The sequence below is a fragment of the Neoarius graeffei genome, chromosome 8, assembly GCF_027579695.1.
Source record: "Neoarius graeffei isolate fNeoGra1 chromosome 8, fNeoGra1.pri, whole genome shotgun sequence".
NCBI classification, from domain to species: Eukaryota; Metazoa; Chordata; class Actinopteri; order Siluriformes; family Ariidae; genus Neoarius; species Neoarius graeffei.
This window is the reverse complement of record NC_083576.1, coordinates 62,807,152-62,831,538: the sequence shown is the minus strand read 5'-3', so window position 1 is coordinate 62,831,538 and position 24,387 is coordinate 62,807,152. Positions and strand designations below refer to the sequence as shown.

Sequence of the window (24,387 nt, the reverse complement as noted above, 5' to 3'; positions counted from 1 at the left end):
ATGGTGGCCGCTCAGTGTTCTATGTTTACAGACGACACCGACAGCGAAGACGATTTGCCGTTAAACATTGTGAAAAATGGTTTGAGACTGAGAGAGTTATTTGAAGATTCTTCCGATGGAAGTGATTTTGAAGGTTTCGAACCTGAAAACTACAGCAGTAGCTCAGATGATAGTGATGACGCGAGCGACTCGGAAGCAGACGAGAATTTCTGGAAAACAGAAGCCAGCTCTATGGATACCGACAAGGAAGTGAGATGGCGCTCTATTTCACTGCCCGAGAATGTAAACAACTCTGATCGCCAGCGGTTTCAAGTCAGAAATCCTGGCCCCCGCAACCTACCACCACAGAATTCGACACCGATACACTATTTTTATCTCTTCTTCAATGTTGAGTTATTCACTCTCATCATTCGCGAAACGAACCGGTATGCACGATCAATCCTCACACAGCTGACAGATTGGGTTCGGGAACACGTCCATTCTCATTATCGACGATGGGTCCCAGTCACCGTTGCAGAAATGAAGAAGTATATAGGTCTTTGTATCAACATGGGCTTGATAAAGAAGAAGATGTCTGATTACTGGAGTAAGAGATATTCGTCTCAAGATACGCCATTCTTCCGCCGAATTATGTCAAAGAACAGATTCTTTCTCATATCACGAATGTTCCACCTCAACGATAATGACAATAGAAGACAACGTGGTGATGAAAACTTTGACCCATGGCATAAAGTGAGACCCGTTATGGATCATTTGAACACTAAATTCAAACATCACTACATTCCATCTCGGGATTTATCCATCGACGAGAGTATGATAGGCATGAAAAACAGACATGCTTACATACAGTATGTTCCAAACAAAAGACATAATCGTTTCGGCATAAAGAAATTTGAGGTATGTGAGGCAAAGACAGGATATGTCTTACACACTGAATTGTACAGCGGTCGTGACTTTGATGTGAGATCACCAGATGGTCAAGGCTCTGCAGTTGTCATGTATCTGATGCAGGTTTGTGATTTATTACGGAAAGGCTATCATTTGATCACAGATAATTTCTATACAAAATTGAAGCTTGTTGAAGATTTGCTACACCTTGGAACTTTTATGACAGGAACTGTAAGGAATAATTCTAGAGGATTTCCCCGTGCTCTAATTGAGATCCGCCTCTATGTTGGGGAAACACGGTACATGCGTAAAGGTGACATTCTGGCCTTGGCATTTCGTGATAAGAAATCTCAGCGAAAGCCTGTGCTACTATTGTCAAGCACGTGTGCGGCAGTCGATCACCCCCATCAACGTAAAAACGGTGAACAGTGCATCCGACCAGAAATGATAAAGGCATACAATGCAGGCATGGGAGGTGTGGATCTTATGGATCGCAAAATATATCAAATTGCGGCTGAGCGTCCTACACACAGATATTGGGTAAAGGTTTTCGCTAATCTACTTGACATGTCCCTGAGGAATGCATATGAACTTTATTTGCAGAACACCGACGGCAGGAAATTATCGCGTCAGAACTTTGTTGCTGAAATAGTAGAGGAACTTTGTGGCAACACCCAAGCTGATGACCAGATTGCGAATGACGCTCCACTGCCAGCACATCGACTTTGCTTCCTAGTCTCCGGTAAGGAACGCAATTGTGTCGTATGTAGTACCAAGGAGAACCGCTGACGGTCGCGGCGTTGGTGCCCAGGTTGTGGAGTGGGTGTCCACGAAAAGTGTTGGCCACACCTCGTTCACAAGATGTGAACAATTCTCTGGATTGTACATAGCAGTTTGCATTTACTGTCAAATTTTTAATTTGTGATATGACATTATTTATATATATATATATATATATATATATATATATATATATATATATATATATATCATACATACATACCTACATGCATACATACACGCACGCACACACACACATATATAAACATTATATATATATATATATATATATATATATATATATATATATATATATATATATATATATTGTGATTACCAAGTATTACTGTTATTTAGTATTATGGAATATTGTTATGAAAGTGTTCACAAAATGTGAAATCTTTATGCCATGTTGATTGTTTATTATAATATTAATGTTGTTGATTGTATAAATAGTTGTAAATTTATAACTATTAGATCTACTGAATTTGATATTTGCATCACTGATAATGTCTATACCTAGTTATTTGTTATAATAAATATAAAGTTCAAAATTTATTTTGCAGTGTCCTATATTTTACTTCCTATATCTTTATATATCATTTATTACTATCAGATGGCGGCCATCTTGGATTTTGATCATGTGACCTGGAATTTTCTCATCTCATCTCATCTCATCTCATCTCATTATCTCTAGCCGCTTTATCCTTCTACAGGGTCGCAGGCAAGCTGGAGCCTATCCCAGCTGACTACAGGCGAAAGGCGGGGTACACCCTGGACAAGTCGCCAGGTCATCACAGGGCTGACACATAGACACAGACAACCATTCACACTCACATTCACACCTACGGTCAATTTAGAGTCACCAGTTAACCTAACCTGCATGTCTTTGGACTGTGGGGGAAACCGGAGCACCCGGAGGAAACCCACGTGGACACGGGGAGAACATGCAAACTCCACACAGAAAGGCCCTCGCCAGCCCCGGGGCTCGAACCCAGGACCTTCTTGCTGTGAGGCGACAGCGCTAACCACTACACCACCGTGCCGCCCGACCTGGAATTTTATTTACCTAATATTATGTTGCACACTATAACTAATATATAATATGTACTGTTTAAAGTTTTATTCTTTGAAAAACAGCCTAATTCTGTATAAACTTATACCAGTATCTAAATTTGGCAAAAGTCCAATTTTTTCATAGGTGGACACATGTCGACTCATTTGGACCTAATTAAGTGACAAATAGAGATATTTCAATTCTGTTTTCTTTTTTCAGATCCTCTTACATTGAGCAACAATCTTGCTATCACAAAATAATAATAAAAAATGATGAATAATACTTGAGTCACCTGGTTAGCTAAGTTTGAGTGATCCATAGCATGGCGGCCATCTTGGATTTCTGGTCATGTGACCAGAAGTTGCCGTTTTTGCCCGAAACAAAATAAGTTTTTGAAAAGGTCAATACAAGAGGTATTCATAACATATATTGTTTACTCATGTAAATCCAATATTTAGGCATCTAAAACCAATATATAAAATACATGTCTGTTATGCAGAAAAATGGCTGGCATTTCAGGGTTCAGTATGGGGCACAGCTAGGGTTAAGGCCGAGGCCTTTGACAGCTATAGACCAAAGCCATATAAATAAAAAAATTATGGTGAAAGTAAGAAATACCATTACTAACTTGCTCAACTAAGACTGATTTGACTTCATTGATTGTGGGTTGACTCTCATTAAAACAGGATAGGTGTTATAACTTATGCAACATACATGTACATGCATGCATTTTCACTGATAAAACATAAAAGGCTAATTAAATAATTAGATGAACTGAGACAATCAAATTATGAAGCAAATAAAATAATCTTATACTGGTAACTTAAACACACAATACAAGTTACATGTGGGCGGCACGGTGGTGTAGTGGTTAGCACTGTTGCCTCACAGCAAGAAGGTTCTGGGTTCGAGCCCCATGGCCGGCGAGGGCCTTTCTGTGCGGAGTTTGCATGTTCTCCCCGTGTCCACGTGGGTTTCCTCCAGGTGCTCCTGTTTCCCCCACAGTCCAAAGACATGCAGGTTAGGTTAACTGGTGACTCTAAATTGACCGTAGGTGTGAATGTGAGTGTGAATGGTTGTCTGTGTCTATGTGTCAGCCCTGTGATGACCTGGCGACTTGTTCAGGGTATACCCCGCCTTTCGCCCATAGTCAGCTGGGATAGGCTCCAGCTTGCCTACAACCCTGTAGAACAGGATAAAGTGGCTAGAGATAATGAGATGAGAGGAGACAAGTTACATGTATTAATCTAAATGCAGGTAAACAATGTGTTGCTTTTGTTGTTTTATATACAAATGAGGGTCGGAGCTTACCCGTCTGTGTTCTTGCTTCTTGAAGGCTGATCTTGTGGCTGATTGTTTTGAAACAATCTGACTTTCAGTTGTTTGTTCAGTTCTCCGTTCATTCGCTTCTTCCATGTAAGGGCGAGATGGCAACAATATCCAGTGAAAAAATCAGATGGCTGCTCCACTCATTCTCCATTTTCTCCATACTGAGTACTCCACCATTACTGCCCAGCTCAGGCAATTACTAAAACCTGGGACAGGACGGAAAGTCACCGGTTTTAGCAACAACCGTGGGGAGGTCACTGCCCGAGCGATATGTCCCATCCTGTTCCATCCCGGGTTTTACCAACAACCCTCGGCTCACACTCCAGGGCCCTGTACTACGAACGGAGGTTAACCTACCCAGAAGTAACCCAGGGTTCCCCCGCTAAACCGGGGTTGACAAAACCTGGTTATCTTGTTTGGGGTTAAACGGTACTACGACGCCAGTTATGAAGTTGATTTGTTGAACCTGGTTTAACCTAATCAGGGTTAATGCGCGTTTACGTTAAAGGGGAGGTTATCAGCGCAAATCACCACTGTTCACAATGGCACGGTCGCCGTACTTCACGGAGGAAGAATGCGCTGTCATAATGCAAAGCTACGAGGAGTTCAAAACAACATTAAGAGCAAAATCTAACACAGCGGCTGCCAATAAGGAGCGGCAAGCATGTTGGCAACGAATTGCCGATCGGGTAAATGCGCAAGTACATTCTCCCTTCTACATGTTCCAGAACAGAAGTATAGGATGAGAGAAGCTTCATGATCAATCACAAGTCACAGAAAACGGTCCTTCGACGTGGCCCCAGTCATATATAGCTTGTTTAATGTCTGAAAAATCCTGAATAAAATTTAGTATGGTAAATTCATGGAGTAGCCTACTTAAGCTGATATGTGCACAGAGTCACATGAATTAGGATGACTGACTGTTCAGTCCCTTTGACTAAGTTGGTGTATGTCCTGTGAACATTTCAGAGGCAACAGCAGTGCCAAACGCACCTGACAACAGGTGAAAATGAAATATAAAAACATCATTCATAATGGCGTGTGTGCGCGTGCAAGCAAGCATTCATTTGCCTTTTATTTATTCAAGTTTTATCTGTTTGCCTAATAGTTCAAATTGTTTTGTATATAGTTTATAATGTTGTTGTGTGATATTAATGATAATATTGTGGGAAAACTACTTTGCACGGACGTTCATTTAATTTATTCTATTGTCATTTTGTTTGTTCTATTTTTGTGTATTTTATTTATTTATCTGTTTGTCTAGTTGTATCTATTTTTCTAATAATAATATTTTTGCATTAATAGTTTGTTTTTTCCTATTAAAATAATCGTGTTCTTGTTATAACTTTATCTATTTATCTGACTGTTTAGTTGTATCTATTTTTGTTACAATTTCAATATTTTTAATATAGAAAGTTTGTTTTTTTCTATTAAAATGTTCGTGTGATAACTAGTTATTGTGCTATATTTATTGTAGTTGTATCTATTTTGTATCTCAGACTTAAATATTTTTGTAAAACAAGTGTTTTTTATAAAATATTCTTGCGTTCTTGGTAACTATGTTCTTGAGTGGGTTCTTTTTTTTTTTTACAGAAAAGCCGTTCTGCATGGACATTCATTGAAGCCCGCATTGTTTTTTAATGGTTATTTATGAGCGTTTAGGGGTTACAATAATGTAAGTCTAGGTTGCTTTATATAAAAGGTATGTCCAGAAATATTGATGTCACTGTCTAAGCAGAGGGATCTGGCTTCTTTAGACGCTGTCTTCTTAAAACTGAATAAATATTTTAAAAGAGCCAAATGAGCCAGTCTTTTGAACGGCTCTTTTCAAAGAACGGATCACAAAGATGCGGATCCCATCAAAGAGCCATAAATCCCATCTCTAATCTGCGCTCCGATATCGCACGGGTCATCCAGGTACGCTGGCATTGTCTCTAGAGGAAATGTCGGTGGAGAGGTGGTGTTTAAAAAGGGTGTGGTTAATCAGAAACCTCGGGTTAACCAAGAACATAACCTGAGACGAGCAGGTTTGAGATGCAGCGTAAGTTGCCATGGCAGCATACCTCGGTTTGAACATAGCCAACTTTCGTAGTATGGGTTAATCGGGAAGTTACGCTGCACGTGATCAAGTTACTCTCGAAGTTACCCTGGTAAGCCAGAAAACCCGCTTCGTAGTACAGGGCCCAGGAGAACTGGTGCAACTGAACTTTCCTTTTTAAAATAAATAAATAAATGAATAAATAAATAAAATGAATACTTTCCTTTTCTTATAGTTTTATTTAATTGTTGGTACTGTACCCTCTTTCAATACCGGCTTATAGCCAACGCTCCTCAACAGATCAGAGGTCTCGTACGAGTCTTCAGTAAAATGTGCAGAGCAGAGGAGAGACCACTTCGTAGGCGCCCAATGTGCCCTTGAACTTCTCACAAAACGCGTCCAAATCTTTGCAGTTTGAATATTCTTGGGCCATGAATGCAACGTAAATCCACATTCTGTCGTGTTGCTGGTGGGTGCAGCAACACATCTATGTGGCATGGCGAAAAATTAGCTCAAAATGGAGGATCAGAGTTGCAGTCAGCTCTGTGTTTTAGTATAGCGGAAATGGTGATGAGACCGATAGACCTCCTGCTGTGACATTACGGATGTCAAGGTCATTCACTCAGACCACTACCGATATGATTCACTTTAATCATAAAAAAGAATCACAATATTAGATTTATTGTTAATGCTTAAAACTATTCCTGTGCCATTCTTGAGGTCTCAAGGCATTTATAAATGAAAGTGAAGCCATGGTTCTGCGTATATGGTTTAAGAATGTTTAGTACTGAATTATAGGCAAGAATTAAATTATTACCAGCACCCATCACATCACACAATGAAAAGAGCCCAAATAACAATTCACAAAATCAGTCGTTTGTATGTTTCACAGATATATTGTTCTCAACCAGATCAGTCTAACACCCACAATCATAGCTCAGTTCCCACAGATTATTTCCATCACAGAATACCCACACTGCAGTTCAGCTCTATTCAAACCCAGCAATGCAGTTCACCAGTTTGCAACCTCTTCCCATGATTTTATCAGAAGTAAACAAAAAAGGAAACCTTTAAACAAAATATCCAAAAGTTTAGTCAAGTGAGTCAGTTTTGTTTCGCTACTCACAACTTCGACAATCTCCCAAACAATCATAAATTCACTGCGATAACAGCTCCGGTTCCAGTTACCCCCATGCTCTTCCACTTCTGTCGGTTTTGTCACCTGCTAATGATTGTATTTAATAAGGAGGATATGTGATCCGGAGCAAAGTTTCGAAGACTCTAGAGAAGGGGATCCACCTTAGCACAGTGAAATTAGTGGCTAGTAACACTTCCTGTTTTTCCAGCTTCAGACAAGCGACGAGAAATAGGTAAACCTTCTTTCCTTCTCATTTCAACAACAAGTGGTTTGCCGGTTCCTTTCTCCTGTTGATAATAATAATAATAATAATAATAATAATAATAATAATAAGTTCAATTTATATAGTGCCTTTCACAAAACCCAAGGTCGCTTTACACTTATAAATAAATAAATAAAATAAGTAAGTAAGTAAGTAAGTCCACCAAATAGGTCAGGATGTCATTCCAATGGTGTAGCCGCCACAGTCCCACCAAAAGGCACATGAAAACAAGTCCCACACCGCCAGCACAGCCTCTGCGACGATGCCGGCAACATCGCTCTGAACACCACACCATGGATCCACAAAGCGAGCACAGAAGCACTGCCACGCAGAGGACTGGTATGTCCCAAACTGCCTGCACAGCCGCCGCAACGCCACTGAGCAACATTGCTCGGAACACCATGCCAAGCATTAAAGCACAGAACGCTGGACAACCATGATGTTAAAATGAGCAATGAGCTCACTGCAGTCCATAGCAAGGAGCACAGGCATCACCCATGGCAAACCAAGGCCTGGAGGGAACCGACGCCCAAAACTGGGTCCGGAGCTACACCACAACCGGCGGACAAAAACACTTAAACAAAAATAAACATCAAACTACACAAACACACACACAAAAAAAATAAATTAAAAAGAGAGAGAAAATAAAATAAAAAAGCTCTGGTTGATGATTGTAGAAGAGTACTTTTGTTTTAACATACGACTACAGAATTTTTGCTAGAAAGAAAACGTGTAAGCACACAGCAACGGGAACTTGTGAGGAGTAGCAGACAGACACATTACAGTACACACCATCTTCCTTTAAATGGAATCATGTAATTTCCAAGAAAAAAAAAGGGGCAGGCTTATTACATCTCCATGCCGAGTCAAGCCTATGGCATGGCATTGTCGCAATGTGATTGGTAAATTAAAACATGGGTTAGACATGACATTAGAATGCGTGTGACAATATAAATGGTAGAGGAAAAAAGAAAAAGATGTATTGCATCACTACAAGGTGAGTAGTGTGGGAGTGTGATGGGTAATAAGTAGACTGTTGAGGGTGTGCGTGTGTGTGGGGGGGGAATCAGCATTTGATGCATTGTCAGACCATGTTAGCTTGCTGTCCATAATGTGTGTCCATCAGAAGAGATGAGACAGGATTGTATGAATGTTGGCCTGCAATAAATTACCAGAGATAGGTTATCTCAGTAATGGCTCAGGTGAGGGATACAGTGGTGCCTGAAAGTTTGTGAACTCTTTAAAATTTTCTATATTTCTGCATAAATATGACCTAAAACATCATCAGATTTTCACCCAAGTCCTAAAAGTAGATAAAGAGAAACCAGTTAAACAAATGAGACAAAAATATTATACTTGGTCATTTATTTATTGAGGAAAATTATCCAATATTACATATCTGTGAGTGGCAAAAGGATGTGAACCTCAAGGATTAGCAGTTAATTTGAAGGTGAAATTAGAGTCAGGTGTTTGTCATCCCATTGATTGAAATCAGGAGTGAGTGGGCACCCTGTTTTATTTAAAGAACAGGGCTCTATCAAAGTCTGATCTTCACAACACATGTTTGTGGAAGTGTATCATGGCATGAACAAAGGAGATTTCTGAGGACCTCAGAAAAAGTGTTGTTGATACTCATCAGGCTGGAAAAGGTTACAAAACCATCTCTAAAGAGTTTGGACTCCACCAATCCACAGTCAGACAGATTGTTTACAAATGGAGGAAATTCAAGACCATTGTTACCCTCCCCAGGAGTGGTCAACCAACAAAGATCACTCCAAGAGCAAGGCGTGTAATAGTCGACGAGGTCACAAAGGATCCCAGGGTAACTTCTAAGCAACTGAAGGCCTCTCTCACATTGGCTAATGTTAATGTTCATGAGTCCACCATCAGGAGAACACTGAACAACAATGGTGTGCATGGCAGGGTTGCAAGGAGAATTCCACTGCTCTCCAAAAAGAACATTGCTGCTCATCTGAAGTTTGCTAAAGATCACGTGGACAAGCCAGACGGCTACTGGAAAAATGTTTTGTGAAGGATGAGACCAAAATAGAACATTTTGGTTGAAATGAGAAGCCTCATGCTTGGAGAAAGGAAACACTGCATTCCAGCATAAGAACCTTATCCCATCTGTGAAACATGGTGGTCGTAGTATCATGGTTTGGGCCTGTTTTGCTGCATCTGGGCCAGGATGGCTTGCCATCATTGATGGAACCATGAATTCTGAATTATACCAGTGAATTCTAAAGGAAAATGTCAGGACATCTGTCCATAAACTGAATCTCAAGAGAAGGTGGGTCATGCAGCAAGACAACGACCCTAAGTACACAAGTCATTCTACCAATTTAAAGAAGAATACAGTTAATGTTTTGGAATGGTCAAGTCAAAGTCCTGACCTTTATCCAATCGAAATGTTGTGGAAGGACCTGAAGTGAGCAGTTCATGTGAGGAAACCCACCAACATCCCAGAGCTGAAGCTGTTCTGTACAGAGGAATGGGCTAAAATTCCTCCAAGCCGGTGTGCAGGACTGATCAACAGTTACTGGAAACATTTAATTGCAGTTATTGCTGCACAAGGGGCTCACACCAGCTACTGAAAGCAAATGTTCACATACTTTTGCCACTCACAGATATGTAATATTTGATCATTTTCCTCACTAAATAAATGACCAAGTATAATATTTTTGTCTCATTTGTTTAACTGGGTTCTCTTTATCTACTTTTAGGACTTGTGTGAAAATCTGATGATGTCTCATCTCATTATCTCTAGCTGCTTTATCCTTCTACAGGGTCGCAGGCAAGCTGGAGCCTATCCCAGCTGACTACGGGCGACCTGGACAAGTCGCCAGGTCATCACAGGGCTGACACATAGACACAGACAACCATTCACACTCACACCTACGGTCAATTTAGAGTCACCAGTTAACCTAACCTGCATGTCTTTAGACTGTGGGGGAAACTGGAGCACCCAGAGGAAACCCACGCGGACACGGGGAGAACATGCAAACTCCTCACAGAAAGGCCCTCGCCGGCCCCGGGGCTCGAACCCAGGACCTTCTTGCTGTGAGGCAACAGCGCTAACCACTACACCACCGTGCCGCCCAATCTGATGATGTTTTAGGTCATATTTATGCAGAAATATAGAACATTCTAAAGGGTTCACAAATTTTCAAGCACCACTGTAGCATATAACACAATTGTACTTTAATTGAAATACATATCTGCTACAGTAATATGTGTTGCAAACATGAAAAGCAAGTAAAGAAATATTTGCCAAGCTTCCCAAAAGTATCATAGCACAAAGATCATTGTTAAATGGTCGTGCGAGCAGCACAGTGAACACTCTCCTAGTTAAGATGCTTTTAGCGTTAAGAGGCTTTTGGGAAACCCACTACAATTCTGTATTAATTAGTAGCCAACTTACTCAGATAATTTTCTTATAGAGGAAATATTTTTAATTTCAACACCACTATCACCATTAAAAATGTGTAAACTAGTAATTTTAGAAAGCTTGTGGTTCAGTTTCTGTAGCGAAGTATTTCAGAAAATATTTATTAAAAGACGAGATATGCATATCAAAAAATGTCCCTATTGCATAATGTTTTATTCGCTGATTTATACAGCCAGGCAGTGCAGAATATACAGTTTATTACCACTATGTGCTGTGCACATCTTGCTATAAATAAGACAAAATGATTGTCCTTTGAATTGCATTTGAATGAGAAATAATATTAATGTGTCATAGTCATGCTGCTTGCCCATGAACTTCACCGCATGTAACATCAGTGTTCTGAGGCAGAACAGTGCAGGAACAATTGGCTGTGTGCATGCATAACTAATTCATCACATTTTTCTCCTGTAGCTCTGAATCTCTTTCTTTCTATCTCTCTCACTCACACACTTACTTGCTTAAGGATGTCCGTCGTATCTGATGATGACAATCCTGCCTCTGCTACTTGTGAGTTCTCATGTGACTATAAAGTCCAATCCGTGAGCCACACTGCCTGCCGCAGACAGAACAGTTAAGGGCACTGACTGGGGGTATGGGTGTGGAACTGGCTTCATGTGTCTTCAAGCGTCTCCTGGTCCATCGGCCTCCTTGGTCCTCCTCGAGCTTCTGCACCCCTTGCATACAGAACTGCTGCCAGATGGAGCGTTGGGTGGCAATGTCATCCAGCTGGCTTGGGTTCAAACCACACTTTTTCATAGTTGTCTTCAGTTAGTCTTTGTAACATTTTTTCTGGCCCCCTTCCAGGCGGCGACCAACATGTCACTGGCCATACAGCACCTTGCGAGGTAGGCATTCCTTTGGCATCCTGATGACATGACCAAGCCAGCGAAGTTGGTGCTGGGTGATGATGGCCTCCATACTGACGCAGTTGGTCTTGCGGAGGATTTCAGTATGGAGCACTCTGTCACTCCAGGTTATTCCCAGGATGCATTGGAGGCATCTGATATGGAAAGCCTCAAGCATCTTGAGGTGGCGACTGTACAGGGTCCACGCCTCACAGGTGTAGAGGAGAGTTATGATGACAACTGCCAGATAGAGTGATATTTTGGTGTGGAGTTTGAGGTCTTTATTTTGGAAGACCCTTTTTCTGAGTCTGACAAAGGAAGATGATGCATGTTTAATCTGGTTTTATATCTTTCTGTCGATGCTGGAGTCATCAGAGAGGAAACTGCCCAGGTATTTGAAGGATTCCACTATTGTAAGTGGTTTGTTGGAGACGGTGAAGGTTGGTGAGTGGAGTGGAGGAGTAGAGGCCCACTGGCATATTACTTCAGTCTTGGTCACGTTTATGGAAAGCCCCATCCTGCCATACGCCTTTGCAGCAGCTGCAAGGGTGACTTGCAGTGCTTCTGGTGTATTGGTCATGACTGCACAGTCAGTCATCGGCATACTGTAGCTCAATGATGTGCTCAGATGTTGTTTTTGTGGCCGCTTGGAGCCTCCAGATGTTAAACAGATTCCCGTCAAGTCTGAAGTCCAAGGTAATTCTGCTGTCTATCTCGATGTCCTTGTGGAGCAGTAGTGTCACACACAGGAGGAAAATGTTAAAAAGAATGTTAGGACTAGGACTGTTTTGGCCTCTAGAGGCCGCTGTTATTTCCTTTTCATGTCGTGTTTATTTTGGCCTCTAGAGGCCGCCACTGTTCCTGTGTCTTGTGTTTGTGTTAATTGCCTAATTATCTTCACCTGTGTCCTTAATTAGTTTGTCTATTTATACCCCTGAGTTCAGTCCTCTTGTCACGGAGTCTTTGTGCTGTTATGTTTATCTCCAGTTTCCTTTGTACTGTGTTTTTTTGATCTTCTTAGCTTTTGTATTTTTGCACTTTGCTTTTCTTTTGGATTACACTCTGGTTTTTTTTGTCTTTTGTTTTGCCCTGTATATAGTGTATATAGTTTAAATAAACCTTTTTGATTCTTTTTCTACTTCCGCCTCACGCCTCTGCATTTGAGTCATCCCCCTGGTGGCCTAGTGGGGGTTTGCTGGATCATCACACCAACGAACCAGGTTCGAATCCCAGCAAAACCCTAACAGAAAGACTCCGTCATGACCGACTCAGCAGAGGCTGCTTCAACTGTCTACCCGGCCAACCTTCAGGGAATTATGGCAGCTTTGACACGCTTCGGAGCAACCATGGACGCTCATGGACGTACGCTCACCAGCCAACGTGAGGCCCTCGCTCGCCACGAGGAACTGCTTCAGCAAATTGGGAAAACCCTGGCACAGCTGACATCTCTGCCTGCATCTCCTGCTCCTGATCCAGTTCCTGATCCAGCTCCCACTCCTGCTCCAGTGCCTCCTGCAATGCTGCCTTCTTCACCTCGCGAACCCAGCCTTCCTGCACCACAGAGGTATGACGGCAAGCACAGTGAGTGCCGAGAGTTCCTTACCCAGTGTCAACTCACCTTTGAGCTTCAGCCTACCACCTACACTACGGATCGCCGCAAGATTGCCTTTGTGATCACCTTATTAGCTGGTAAGGCGCGAGCCTGGGCTACTGCTATCTGGCAAAGACAGGGACCTGAGTGCTTTGATTTCCAGCTGTTTTCTGAAGAGATGCTTCGGGTCTTCGATCAGGCAGACATCAGTACCGACGCAGCCCGAAAGCTCATGTCCATCCGGCAAGGAGGAAGCGTCGCAGATTACGCCATCTCGTTCCGAACACTCGCAGCAGTAAGTGGATGGAACGAGACTGCCCTGGTGTCAGCCTTCCACCATGGTCTGTCTGACCCCATCAAGGACGGTCTGGCCTCTATTGGATGCCCAAGTGACCTCGAAACCCTCATCTCACATGCTATTCGTCTGGACAACAGGATGAGAGAACGCCACCAAGCCTTGAGCCCCCCCAGCCTCCCTACCTCTACCTGGAGACCATCTACCTCCTTCAGTGACTGTCCAGAACCCATGCAAGTGGGTCGTACTCGCCTCTCCGCATCTGAGAGGGAGCGCAGAAGGAGGGACAAGTGCTGCATCTACTGTGGCAAACCTGGTCACTTCCGAGCATCATGTCCCGAACTCTTGGGAAAAGGACCGCCCCGTCCAGCCGAGGGAGGGTTGTGACGGGGCCTACCCTCTCTCCCGGACTCCCTGGCCAAGGAATCTACATCCCGGTCTCCATCTCCTGGGGTGAGTCTGTCCACTCTTGTCAAGCTTTGATAGACTCAGGGGCGGCTGGGAACTTTATGGATATTCACTTCGCCCAAAGCATCAATATTCCGACTGCACCTCTTGAAGTCCCACTGTCTGTGTCTGCCCTCGATGGCCAAGCGTTAGGTGATGGAAGAGTCACCCAAGTTACTTCTCCAGTTTTCCTCCAGTCTCAAGGTCACAAGGAAGAAATATCCCTGCACCTGATTCCTTCACCTGAGTTCCCAGTTATTCTAGGCCTTCCTTGGCTTACTCGCCACAACCCTCGCATAGACTGGGTAACAAGCCAGGTTGTGGAATGGGGCCCTGCATGCCATGCCTCTTGTCTGCTCTCTAGCTCTCCTGTGTCTCCTGCCGAGCCCCCTGATCTCACCGAGTTATCTCAAGTTCCCACAGAGTACTGGGATCTCAAGGAGGTATTCAGCAAGAGCAGGGCCGCCGTTCTTCCTCCGCACCGGGCCTACGACTGTGCCATCGACTTGCTCCCTGGGACTACCCCTCCTCGTGGCAGACTGTTTTCACTCTCTCAGCCAGAACGCAAGGCCATGGAGGAATACCTCAAAGATGCCCTGGTCTCTGGGTTTATTCGACCCTCCACTTCACCTGCTGGAGCCGGCTTCTTCTTTGTCGGCAAGAAGGATGGGGGGCTCCGACCATGTATTGATTACAGGGGCCTGAATAAGATCACTGTGCGCAACCGATATCCCCTTCCGCTGATGTCCACAGCTTTCGACCTGCTCCAAGGCGCCACCGTCTTCACCAAGTTGGACCTACGGAACGCATACCACCTCATCCGTATCCGACAGGGAGACGAGTGGAAGACTGCCTTTAACACCCCGTCTGGGCACTACGAATACCAGGTGATGCCCTTCGGACTCACCAACGCACCAGCTGTTTTTCAGGCCCTAATCAACGACGTCTTAAGGGACATGATTAACCTATACGTTTTTGTCTACCTCGATGACATCCTTATCTTTTCCAAGACTGTGCAGGAGCACCGCCACCATGTCCGCCAGGTTCTCCAGAGGCTGCTACAGAACAATCTGTTCGCCAAGGCCCAGAAATGCGAATTTCATGTTCCCGAGGTCTCCTTTCTGGGATTTATTGTACGGACAGGCCAACTCCAAATGGACCCTGCCAAGACCCTGGCCGTCCGGGATTGGCCTACTCCCAAGTCCGTTAAGGAGGTTCAGCGGTTCTTAGGATTCGCTAACTTCTACCGCAAGTTCATCAGGAACTTCAGTTCTGTGGCAGCACCCATGTCAGACCTCACCAAAGGGACAGGTGGATCTTATGGCTGGTCTCCTCAGGCAGAAAAGGCGTTCAAAGACCTCAAGGACCGCTTCTGCACGGCACCCATTCTGGTTCTCCCGGACACCTCCCAACCATTCATCGTGGAGGTGGACGCCTCGGACAGTGGTGTCGGCGCGGTGCTCTCTCAACGTTCGGAAGGAAAGCTGCACCCCTGCGCTTACTTCTCCCACCGCCTGAGTCCTGCTGAGTCCCGGTACGATGTGGGGGATCGAGAACTGCTAGCGGTCAAACTGGCCCTTGAGGAGTGGAGGCACTGGCTGGAGGGAGCACAACATCCATTCCTGGTTTGGACTGACCACAAGAACCTGGAGTACCTCCAGCAAGCCAAGAGACTGAACCCTCGACAGGCTAGGTGGGCCCTGTTTTTCAGTCGATTTGACTTCACCCTCTCATACCGCCCCGGCTCCAAGAACACCAAACCTGACGCACTGTCCAGACTGTTCTCTGCCACTAACAGGGAGAATGAAGTCGGGCCTATTATCCCTGTGTCCCGGATTGTGGCCCCTGTCCGCTGGGGTATTGAGGAGGCTGTCCGACGAGCCCAACGCCAGGACCCCGGTCCTGGGACGGGGCCACCAGGCCTCTTGTACGTCCCACATCAAGCCCGGGCCAAGGTTCTCCAGTGGGGTCACTCTTCCCCTCTCACCGCCCACCCGGGAGCTCGGAGGACCCTGGACTTCCTGAAAAGACGCTTCTGGTGGCCTAACATGGAGCAGGAAGTAAGGTCATTTGTCCTGTCCTGTGAGGTTTGCACCAGAACCAAGAACCCACGACAGCGTCCCCAGGGTCTCCTGCATCCTCTGACCATTCCCCGGCGTCCCTGGTCCCACGTGGCAGTCGACTTTATCACGGGTCTCCCTGAGTCACAAGGTAACACGGTCATTTTGGTCTTAGTTGACAGATTCTCCAAGGCCTGCCGCTTCATACCACTGTGCAAACTCCCCTCTGCTCTTGAAACTGCGAAACTTTTGTTTAATCATGTCTTCCGAGTCTTTGGTCTTCCACAGGACATCGTCTCAGACCGAGGGCCCCAGTTCTCCTCCCGAGTGTGGCACGGGTTCTGCAAGGTCATCGGAGCCACTGCCAGCCTCTCCTCTGGGTTTCACCCACAGTCCAATGGTCAGACGGAGAGGCTCAACCAGGACCTGGAAACCACCCTGCGAGGCCTGGCTATGGATAACCCGACATCGTGGAGCACCTGGCTGCCATGGGCGGAGTACGCCCACAACACCCTGCAGTCATCGGCCACCAAGCTGTCGCCATTCCAGTGCCAATTCGGGTTCCAGCCACCTCTGTTCCCGGACCAGGAGGAGGACGCGGGGGTGCCCTCGGTCAACCAATATGTGAGACGGTGTCGCAAGACCTGGAGCAAGGTCAGGAAGACCCTCATACAGACCTCCAGAACCAACCAGACTCAGGCCAACTGCCATAGAAGACCTGCACACGCTTTCCGCCCTGGGCAGCGTGTTTGGCTGTCCACTAAGGACCTTCCACTGCGGGTGGAGAACCGCAAGCTTGCTCCTCGCTACATTGGCCCCTTCAAGGTGGTGCGCAGGGTGAACCCTGTCTCCTACCGGCTCCAGTTGCCCCGGACTCTGAGGATCAACCCCACTTTCCATGTTTCCCTGTTACGGCCCGTACTGACGTCTACGTATGCCCCTGCCCCTAGGAACCCCCCACCACCCCGCATCTTCCAGGGGCAGACTGTGTTCACTGTGAATCGCCTGCTTGACTCCCGCCGGGTCCGCGGCGGGTTGCAATATCTGGTGGACTGGGAGGGCTATGGTCCTGAGGAGCGCTGCTGGGTTCCTGCTCGGGATGTCCTTGATAAAGAACTATGTCGGGACTTCCATTCGGCCCATCCGGATCGCCCTGGGAACGTCAGGAGACGCTCCTAGAGGGGGGGGTCCTGTTAGGACTAGGACTGTTTTGGCCTCTAGAGGCCGCTGTTATTTCCTTTTCATGTCGTGTTTATTTTGGCCTCTAGAGGCCGCCACTGTTCCTGTGTCTTGTGTTTGTGTTAATTGCCTAATTATCTTCACCTGTGTCCTTAATTAGTTTGTCTATTTATACCCCTGAGTTCAGTCCTCTTGTCACGGAGTCTTTGTGCTGTTATGTTTATCTCCAGTTTCCTTTGTACTGTGTTTTTTTGATCTTCTTAGCTTTTGTATTTTTGCACTTTGCTTTTCTTTTGGATTACACTCTGGTTTTTTTTTGTCTTTTGTTTTGCCCTGTATATAGTGTATATAGTTTAAATAAACCTTTTTGATTCTTTTTCTACTTCCGCCTCACGCCTCTGCATTTGAGTCATCCCCCTGGTGGCCTAGTGGGGGTTTGCTGGATCATCACACCAACGAACCAGGTTCGAATCCCAGCAAAACCCTAACAAAGAACTGGAGTAAGGATGCATCCCTGATGTACACCAGTGCACACCCTGAATGGCTTGGATTCCTGGCCTCCGATGGTCACACGTGCCATCATGTCTTCATGAAACTGCTGGAGGATGTTAACAAACCTTCGTGGGCAGCCAAACTTCAGAAGGATTTTCCATAGGATCTCCCTGTTGACTGTGTCAAAGGCCTTTGACAGGTCAATGAAGGCTATGAAGAGGTCTCGATGTTGCTCCCTACACTTCTCCTGGAGTTGCCGTGCTGTGAATGCCATGTCCACAGTACTCCTGTTTCTCCTGAACCAACACTGAGACTCAGGCAGCAGCTCCTCTGAGATGTTTTTCACCAGCCTCTGTAGCATAAATTTGGCCAGGACTTTTCCAGCAGCAGCCAGGAGTGATATGCCATGGCTGTTGCCACAGAGGGACTTGTCTCCTTTGCCTTTGTATATGGGGATGATGTTAGCATCCTTCCACTGCTGGAGGACGGTTTTGGTCTTCCATAGATGTGAGATAAAAAGGAAAAGTGCATGGGTGCAGAGGTAGCCTCCCTGTCTGAAGATCTCTGCAGGGATGTTGTCAGGGCCAGGGGTATTGTTGTTCTTTAGCGACCTTACTGCATGATGAACCTCTTCAAGGGTTGGTAGATGGTCAAGGTCTTGGATGGTGGGGCAGACAGGTAGTTCATCCAGGACTGAGGGATCTGCTAGGGAGGGCTGGTTCAGCAGAGCTTAAAAGTGCTCTGCCCACCTTTTTGAGATCAGGTTCTGGTCCTTTATGAGGGTGGTACCATTGCTAGACTTCAGGGGGGAGATGGAACAGTTTCTTGGGCCATAGATCGTTTTCACTGCATCATAAAAGTTGTGCGTATCATTTCTGTCAGCATGAGATTGTATTTCATTTGCCTTTGATATTCACCACTCATTCTGCAGGGCATGCAATCTTGACTGCACCTCTTTCCTGGATTCTTGCCATTTTTGCCAGAGAGCAGTTGATGTAGGATTTGTGAGGACAGCACTATGTGCTTTGTGCATGCCTTTCAGTATGGAAGTTATTGTGCCCATGTTGTCACTGAACCAGTCCTGTTGCTTTCTACCCGATGGATTGGGAAGCTGCCTTGTAGAGCCTAGAGCTCACAGAAGACCACTTCTCATCTATGGAGTCATCTGTGCTCAGGAGAAGCTCAATGTCTTCCAGGTTTTCAGCCAGAGCGAGACGGAGGCTGTTCCGGATCTCAGTCTTTTCTCACTGGATACAGTCCAGTTTCTTCTTTCTTGGCTTCTGGAGATGGACAGCAGGGCGTACTTTCACCAGGAGCCTGGTCATGATGAGCCGGTGATCTGTCCAGCACTCAGTGCCTCTCACTGCATGAGTGAGTAAGACATCTTTTATCTCAGACCGTCTCACAATGATGTAGTCCAGCAGGTGCCAATGTTTGGAGTGTGGGCGCTTCCAGGATGTTTTATGTTTATTTTTGAGCTGGAAGAGTGTGTTTGTGATAGTCAGGCCATGCTCAGCACAGAGGCTTAGCAAACGTAGACCGTTTGCATTGACATGACCAATGCCATGCCCACCAATGACACCACTCCATACCTTGTTGTCTTTCCTCACTCTAGCATTGAAATCACCCAGCAAAAGGATCTTGTCTTCCTTGGGTATATGATGGAGAGCCTCATCTAGTGATTGATAGAAGCAGTCCTTCACGTCATCCCCTGATGGTAGTGTTGGTGCATAAGCACTTTGGAGCATTTAGCATTTCTTAGCCAGAGGGATCCTGAGTGACATGAGCCTTTTGCTTATGCCAATCGGTGTTTCAGTGAGTCTTGGTAGGAGGCTATTTTTTATTGCAAGTCCTACACCATGCTGGTGTTGTCCTCCTGCAGGGTTTCCCTTCCAGAAGAAGGTGTAGGTGTCCTCCTTCAGGGAGCCTTCATCCAGGAATCTTGTCTCACTCAGAGCAGCAATGTCAATGTTGTAGCGGTTGAGTTCCGCTGCAATGAGTGCGGTTCTTCATTGAGGTCTTTCGTCATTGGCATCCAGCCATTGGGTTTGAATGTTCCATGTTGCCAGTTTAAGAGGGACAGTTTTCTTGCCTTTATTTTGACCACAGAGTGGAATGTCCCGATAGGTGTGGTAGCCTATCCAGGATACTCTGAGTGGGCAATGTTTAGGCCACCTTTTCTAGGTCCCTCCCCACTTGGGGTGAGCAGTGTGGCTCCTAAATAGGGCTGGTCAGTCACACAGGGGTCTGCCGAGAGCAGCTGCCACTCAGCCCAGCTGCTGGCAACCATAAATAGTCCTGTGCAGCTGGTATGCAGGGATCTGACTAGGTGTTCCCAGCGCATTCAAACCTGCTCCCATCACCAGACACCCTATCGCCACCAGACTTTCCGTTTCCAGTTGCTGGTCTCACTGAGGCAGAGGTGGATACCTGGGCAGAGACATTATTTAGAGTGCTGTTGGGGGTGCGCATGTCTCAGCAGCACTTATTCACCATGAGAGGGTGGGACCTGGTGGCAAAGGAAAGCCCAAGATGACCAGCACTCTTCCACAGCTGCAGGAGGCTGCCGGAACTCCAGTCTTTCTGAAAACCATCTGTTGCACGCCACCACACGTTGCTTTTCTCTCAGGGTGTGCTCCCCTAGCCTTTGTCATCCTTGACTTACCCACAAGGCAGTGAGACAGTGGTTGGCCAATGCATGGCATGTCACTCCATGTGAGCCTGTGCATTTGACCTCTGGGGACCACTGTAGCTCTGAAAATCCCCTACAGTTTATTACAGGATGGGGTTGTTCACCCTATGCCCAACCCCCAACCTGGAGGATCAGGGATCATCTTAGTCTGGTCTCTACCCCTTGACCTGTCCAATATGATTGAATCTATAACATAGCTCTCAGGGTCATTGAGACATACAAGCCCCCATACCACGACAAGATGATGATCCGGTGGAGGATCATCACCTGTGTGAGATCACACACACACACACACACACACACATTATAGTGGTGTCCCCTCATGCTCAGACTCGGACACTCACTCAGGCGACAGAAGTGCGATGGAAGAAACAAGTGCTCTTTTATTTTCACAAGTGGCAGGGAGTAGGGAAAAAGGAGTGCAGGTGTGAGGTGTTGGTGGTTCTTCCTGTCCTGGCTTGATAATGTCTTATCCTGACTGTGGGAGTGCCATGGGTTAAGTGAGGCATCAAGGAGGAGAGCTACTTTTGTCCAAAAATGGGTGAGCACTATCATGACTGGACTCTGTCGGCAGACACAGAGAGTAGCACAAGGGCATTACTTCCTCTTACCATTCTCCTACTTACCCAACTGGTGAAGGGCCATCCTTTTCTATCCTCCCTGTGCCTCATGGAGGGAGACTGAACACCTCGATTAGTGAGCTCCAGCCATGCCACATTAGGTGTCACCACCCCATTGCCATGGGTGCGTTGTTCATAAGCAGTGGTGCTAAAGTGGCGCTGTCTCTTCAGCACTGCCACTGTCAAGGAAGTGGGATGCTGTTCTTTCAGCACCACTGTCACAGCATGGCAAGGAGTGGCTGATGTTGTTTAGCCTGCCATTGTCACAGTACCCCCCCCCCCCCACTCTGAGCCCACTGTCAGTGGTGCCTGAGCCCAGAATGCATCTCTCCTGGAAAGGCTGTTGGCATTTCCATGGTGGACCTCCATACGGTGTTGGACCTGAAACGAGAAGTAAGGACAGAAATAGGGAGAGAAGCCATTGAGTTATTCTGCTGTTAGAGTCTTTAGCTTTCACCATCCATTATAGGAGTGCATGGTCTGTAACAAGAGTGAACTGATGACCAGTTAGATAGTACTGCAGCTCCTCTATGGCCCATTTGATGACCAAGGCTTCTCGCTCCATGGCAGTATATTGTCACTCTACGGGGGTCAGTTTTCTACTCATGTAGATGATTGAGTGCTCTTTTCCATCAAACTCCTGGGAGAGGACCACACCCAGGCCGGGTTCAGAGGCATCAATGTGCACCAGAAAATGCTGTGAGAAATCTGGGTTTCAAAGCATGGGCTTGCTGGTGAGGGTTGCTTTCAAGATTGAAAAGGCCTGCTCTGCTGCTGCTGTCCACTGGAACTTGTCCAGTTCTCCCTTTTTGGTTAAGTCTGAGAAGGGGAGGCTATAAAAGAGAAGGTAGGCACAAATCGCCTAGAATATCCACCAACCCAAAAAAAGGCATATACCTGGTGCTTCACGGTAGGTCAGAGATCATTCTTAACAGCCTCAATCTTCTTGTCCTGTGGCTTCAGGAGGCCCTGACTGATGTGATAACCAGGTGATAACCTCAGTGAACCTCAGGTGACACTTCCGTTGGTTGCCAGTTAACCCAGCTTGCTGGATTTCACACAGCACCTGCCTGATCTGATGTATGTGTTCTTGCTAGGTGTATGAGTGGATGAAAACATCATCAAGGTAGGCTGTCACGTAAGGCCAGTGAGGCCACAGGAGAATTTCCATCAAATGCTGTAAGGTTGCGGATGCTCCATGCAGGCCAAAGGGTAGAACCCAGTACTGAGTGGTACTGAGTGCTGTTTTTGGCTGGGAGCTGGGGGTGAGGGATACTTGCCAATAGCCCTTTTTTAAATCCAGCATCAAGATAAAATGGGCTGTCCCCAGCCACTCGATGAGGTCATCCACACAGGGCATGGGGTAGCTGTTGCGCTCTGAGACTTGGTTCAGTTACCTGAAGTCACTGCAAAGCCTAAGTGATCCATTAGGCCAAGGAACAGTAAGTATAGGATCGGACCAGGAGCTGGTAGACTCCTCTATGATGCTAGACTAGAGAATACAGGCTACTTCAGCCTCTATAGCCTGACAGCAGGCTTCTGGGACCCGGCAGGCCTTTTCTTGGATTACCACTCCTGATGGTGTCTTGATTTCATGCTGTAGTATGTGTGTCTGCCCAAGTTCAGCTGAGAATATGTCCCCAAACTAATCTTTCTGAGCTCCTGTGTTTGGGCTATCATGAGCTCCTCCCTGTGGAGGACCTGCTCTTTGGATGTGCTGTGAGAGATAGTGAGTGTGGAGAGCACTGGAACAGGTGCAATTCATTTTTTTAGCACAAGTAATATGATATAATTTGTCAGAGGCTCACTTACCCGGCTGCAGCAACTGGTAATTGACTGAGTCTATTCACTCCATGATGGTGTAGGGGCCCTGCCAGTGGCAAGGAATATGCAGGAGCTGCTGGAGATGAGGAGAAGCACCCTGCCACATGGCTGGAACTCTCAAGGTTGTGCGGGGCAATTGTAGGCCCATTGTTGCTCCATCTGTGCTGCCTGCATGTTCTCCTTCATGAGGGGTGCCACCCACTTTTTTTTTGGCCCTGTAGGTCTTCGATGTACTTGAGGATGGAGCGGAATCTGGGCTAGTTTTCTGGAGTCTTTGGCCACATCTAGAAGGGCCCTGGATCTTTGCCCAAACAGGAGCTAAAAACAGTGTGAACTCCATGGAAGCCTGGGGAGTCTCCCAAATGGCAAACAGCACATAGGGTAGGAGTAGGTAGCAGTTGTGACCTTCTTCATTGACCACTCACCTCAGTCACCTTTTAAGGGTTTGATTAAATCTTTGGATGAGTCCATCAGTCTGTGGCTGATACACTGACATTTTTAGATGTTTTACCTGCAGCAGCCAGCAGAGATCGAGCATTACCTTGGACTTGGAAGGGGTTCTGTGGTCAGTGAGAAGGTCTTTGGGGGTGCTGACCCAGTGGAACAGGGCCATGAGCTCATGGGCAATGTTTTTTGAAGTGGTCTTCCTTACTATGGCTAGGATGTACTCATGGCCATGGGCAGACTTTGGGAGTGGCCATACCAGGTCCATACCCACCCACTCAATTGGAACCCCAATGATGGGCAAGGGACTGAGAGATGCTGGAGGTGGCTTAAACGGCATAATTCTCTGGCATTGTGGGCACCTCTGACAGAAATCGGCTACCATCACTGACCAGTAAAACTGATTCCTGATTTTCTCTGGTGTATTTTGGGATCCCAGGTGGCATCCTAGTGCATGCATGTGGGCCAGGTGCATAACAACATTGATCTTTGAGTGTTGCATTATGAGGAGGTCAAAGGGTTTGCTGCGATGGTCACACCTGTAGTATAGTAGTCCATTCCTGACTAGGAAGTAGGCCAAGTGGAGCACCGGGTTGGGATTTGTATTCTCCTGGTCAATCTGCAGTACCTGGCCCCAGCCTTGCTTTACCCAGTCATCCTCTTTTTGTTCTCTGCCAAAGCTCCCTTCTCTGGCCATGTGGTCACACATAACAGAAAGAGGGTTAGAGTGGGTGTGGGGCTCACCTCCAGACCATGGTTCAGTATCTGCTTCCTCTTCCTCAGCAAGGAGGGCAGTGTGCACAGGGACTGGAGCTTTGTCCTGGCACCTCTGTGTGGCTCGCTGTCTCCTCTCAGGCACCAGTTGGTACAGCCCGGGCCAATCTCTCCCTACAAGCAAGGGCGCAGGTAGATCTGGGACAAGCGTGATGGTTAGCTGCCACCTGAACCTCCACTGCAG

At 46.2% G+C, this 24,387-nt stretch overlaps 1 protein-coding gene across 1 annotated transcript; it reads left to right on the top strand.

Annotated features, from left to right (window-relative positions):
* LOC132889915 (piggyBac transposable element-derived protein 4-like) lies at nt 1-1,677 on the top strand. The gene has a single exon (XM_060926731.1). It carries the CDS (start codon nt 1-3, stop codon nt 1,675-1,677), a length of 1,677 nt encoding a protein of 558 aa, XP_060782714.1.
* The last annotated feature ends 22,710 nt before the right edge of the window (nt 1,678-24,387 follow it).

Coding starts and splice junctions, on each gene's coding strand:
- LOC132889915 (XM_060926731.1), top strand. CDS start 1: ATGGTGGCCGCTCAGTGTTCTATGTTTACAGACGACACCGACAGCGAA.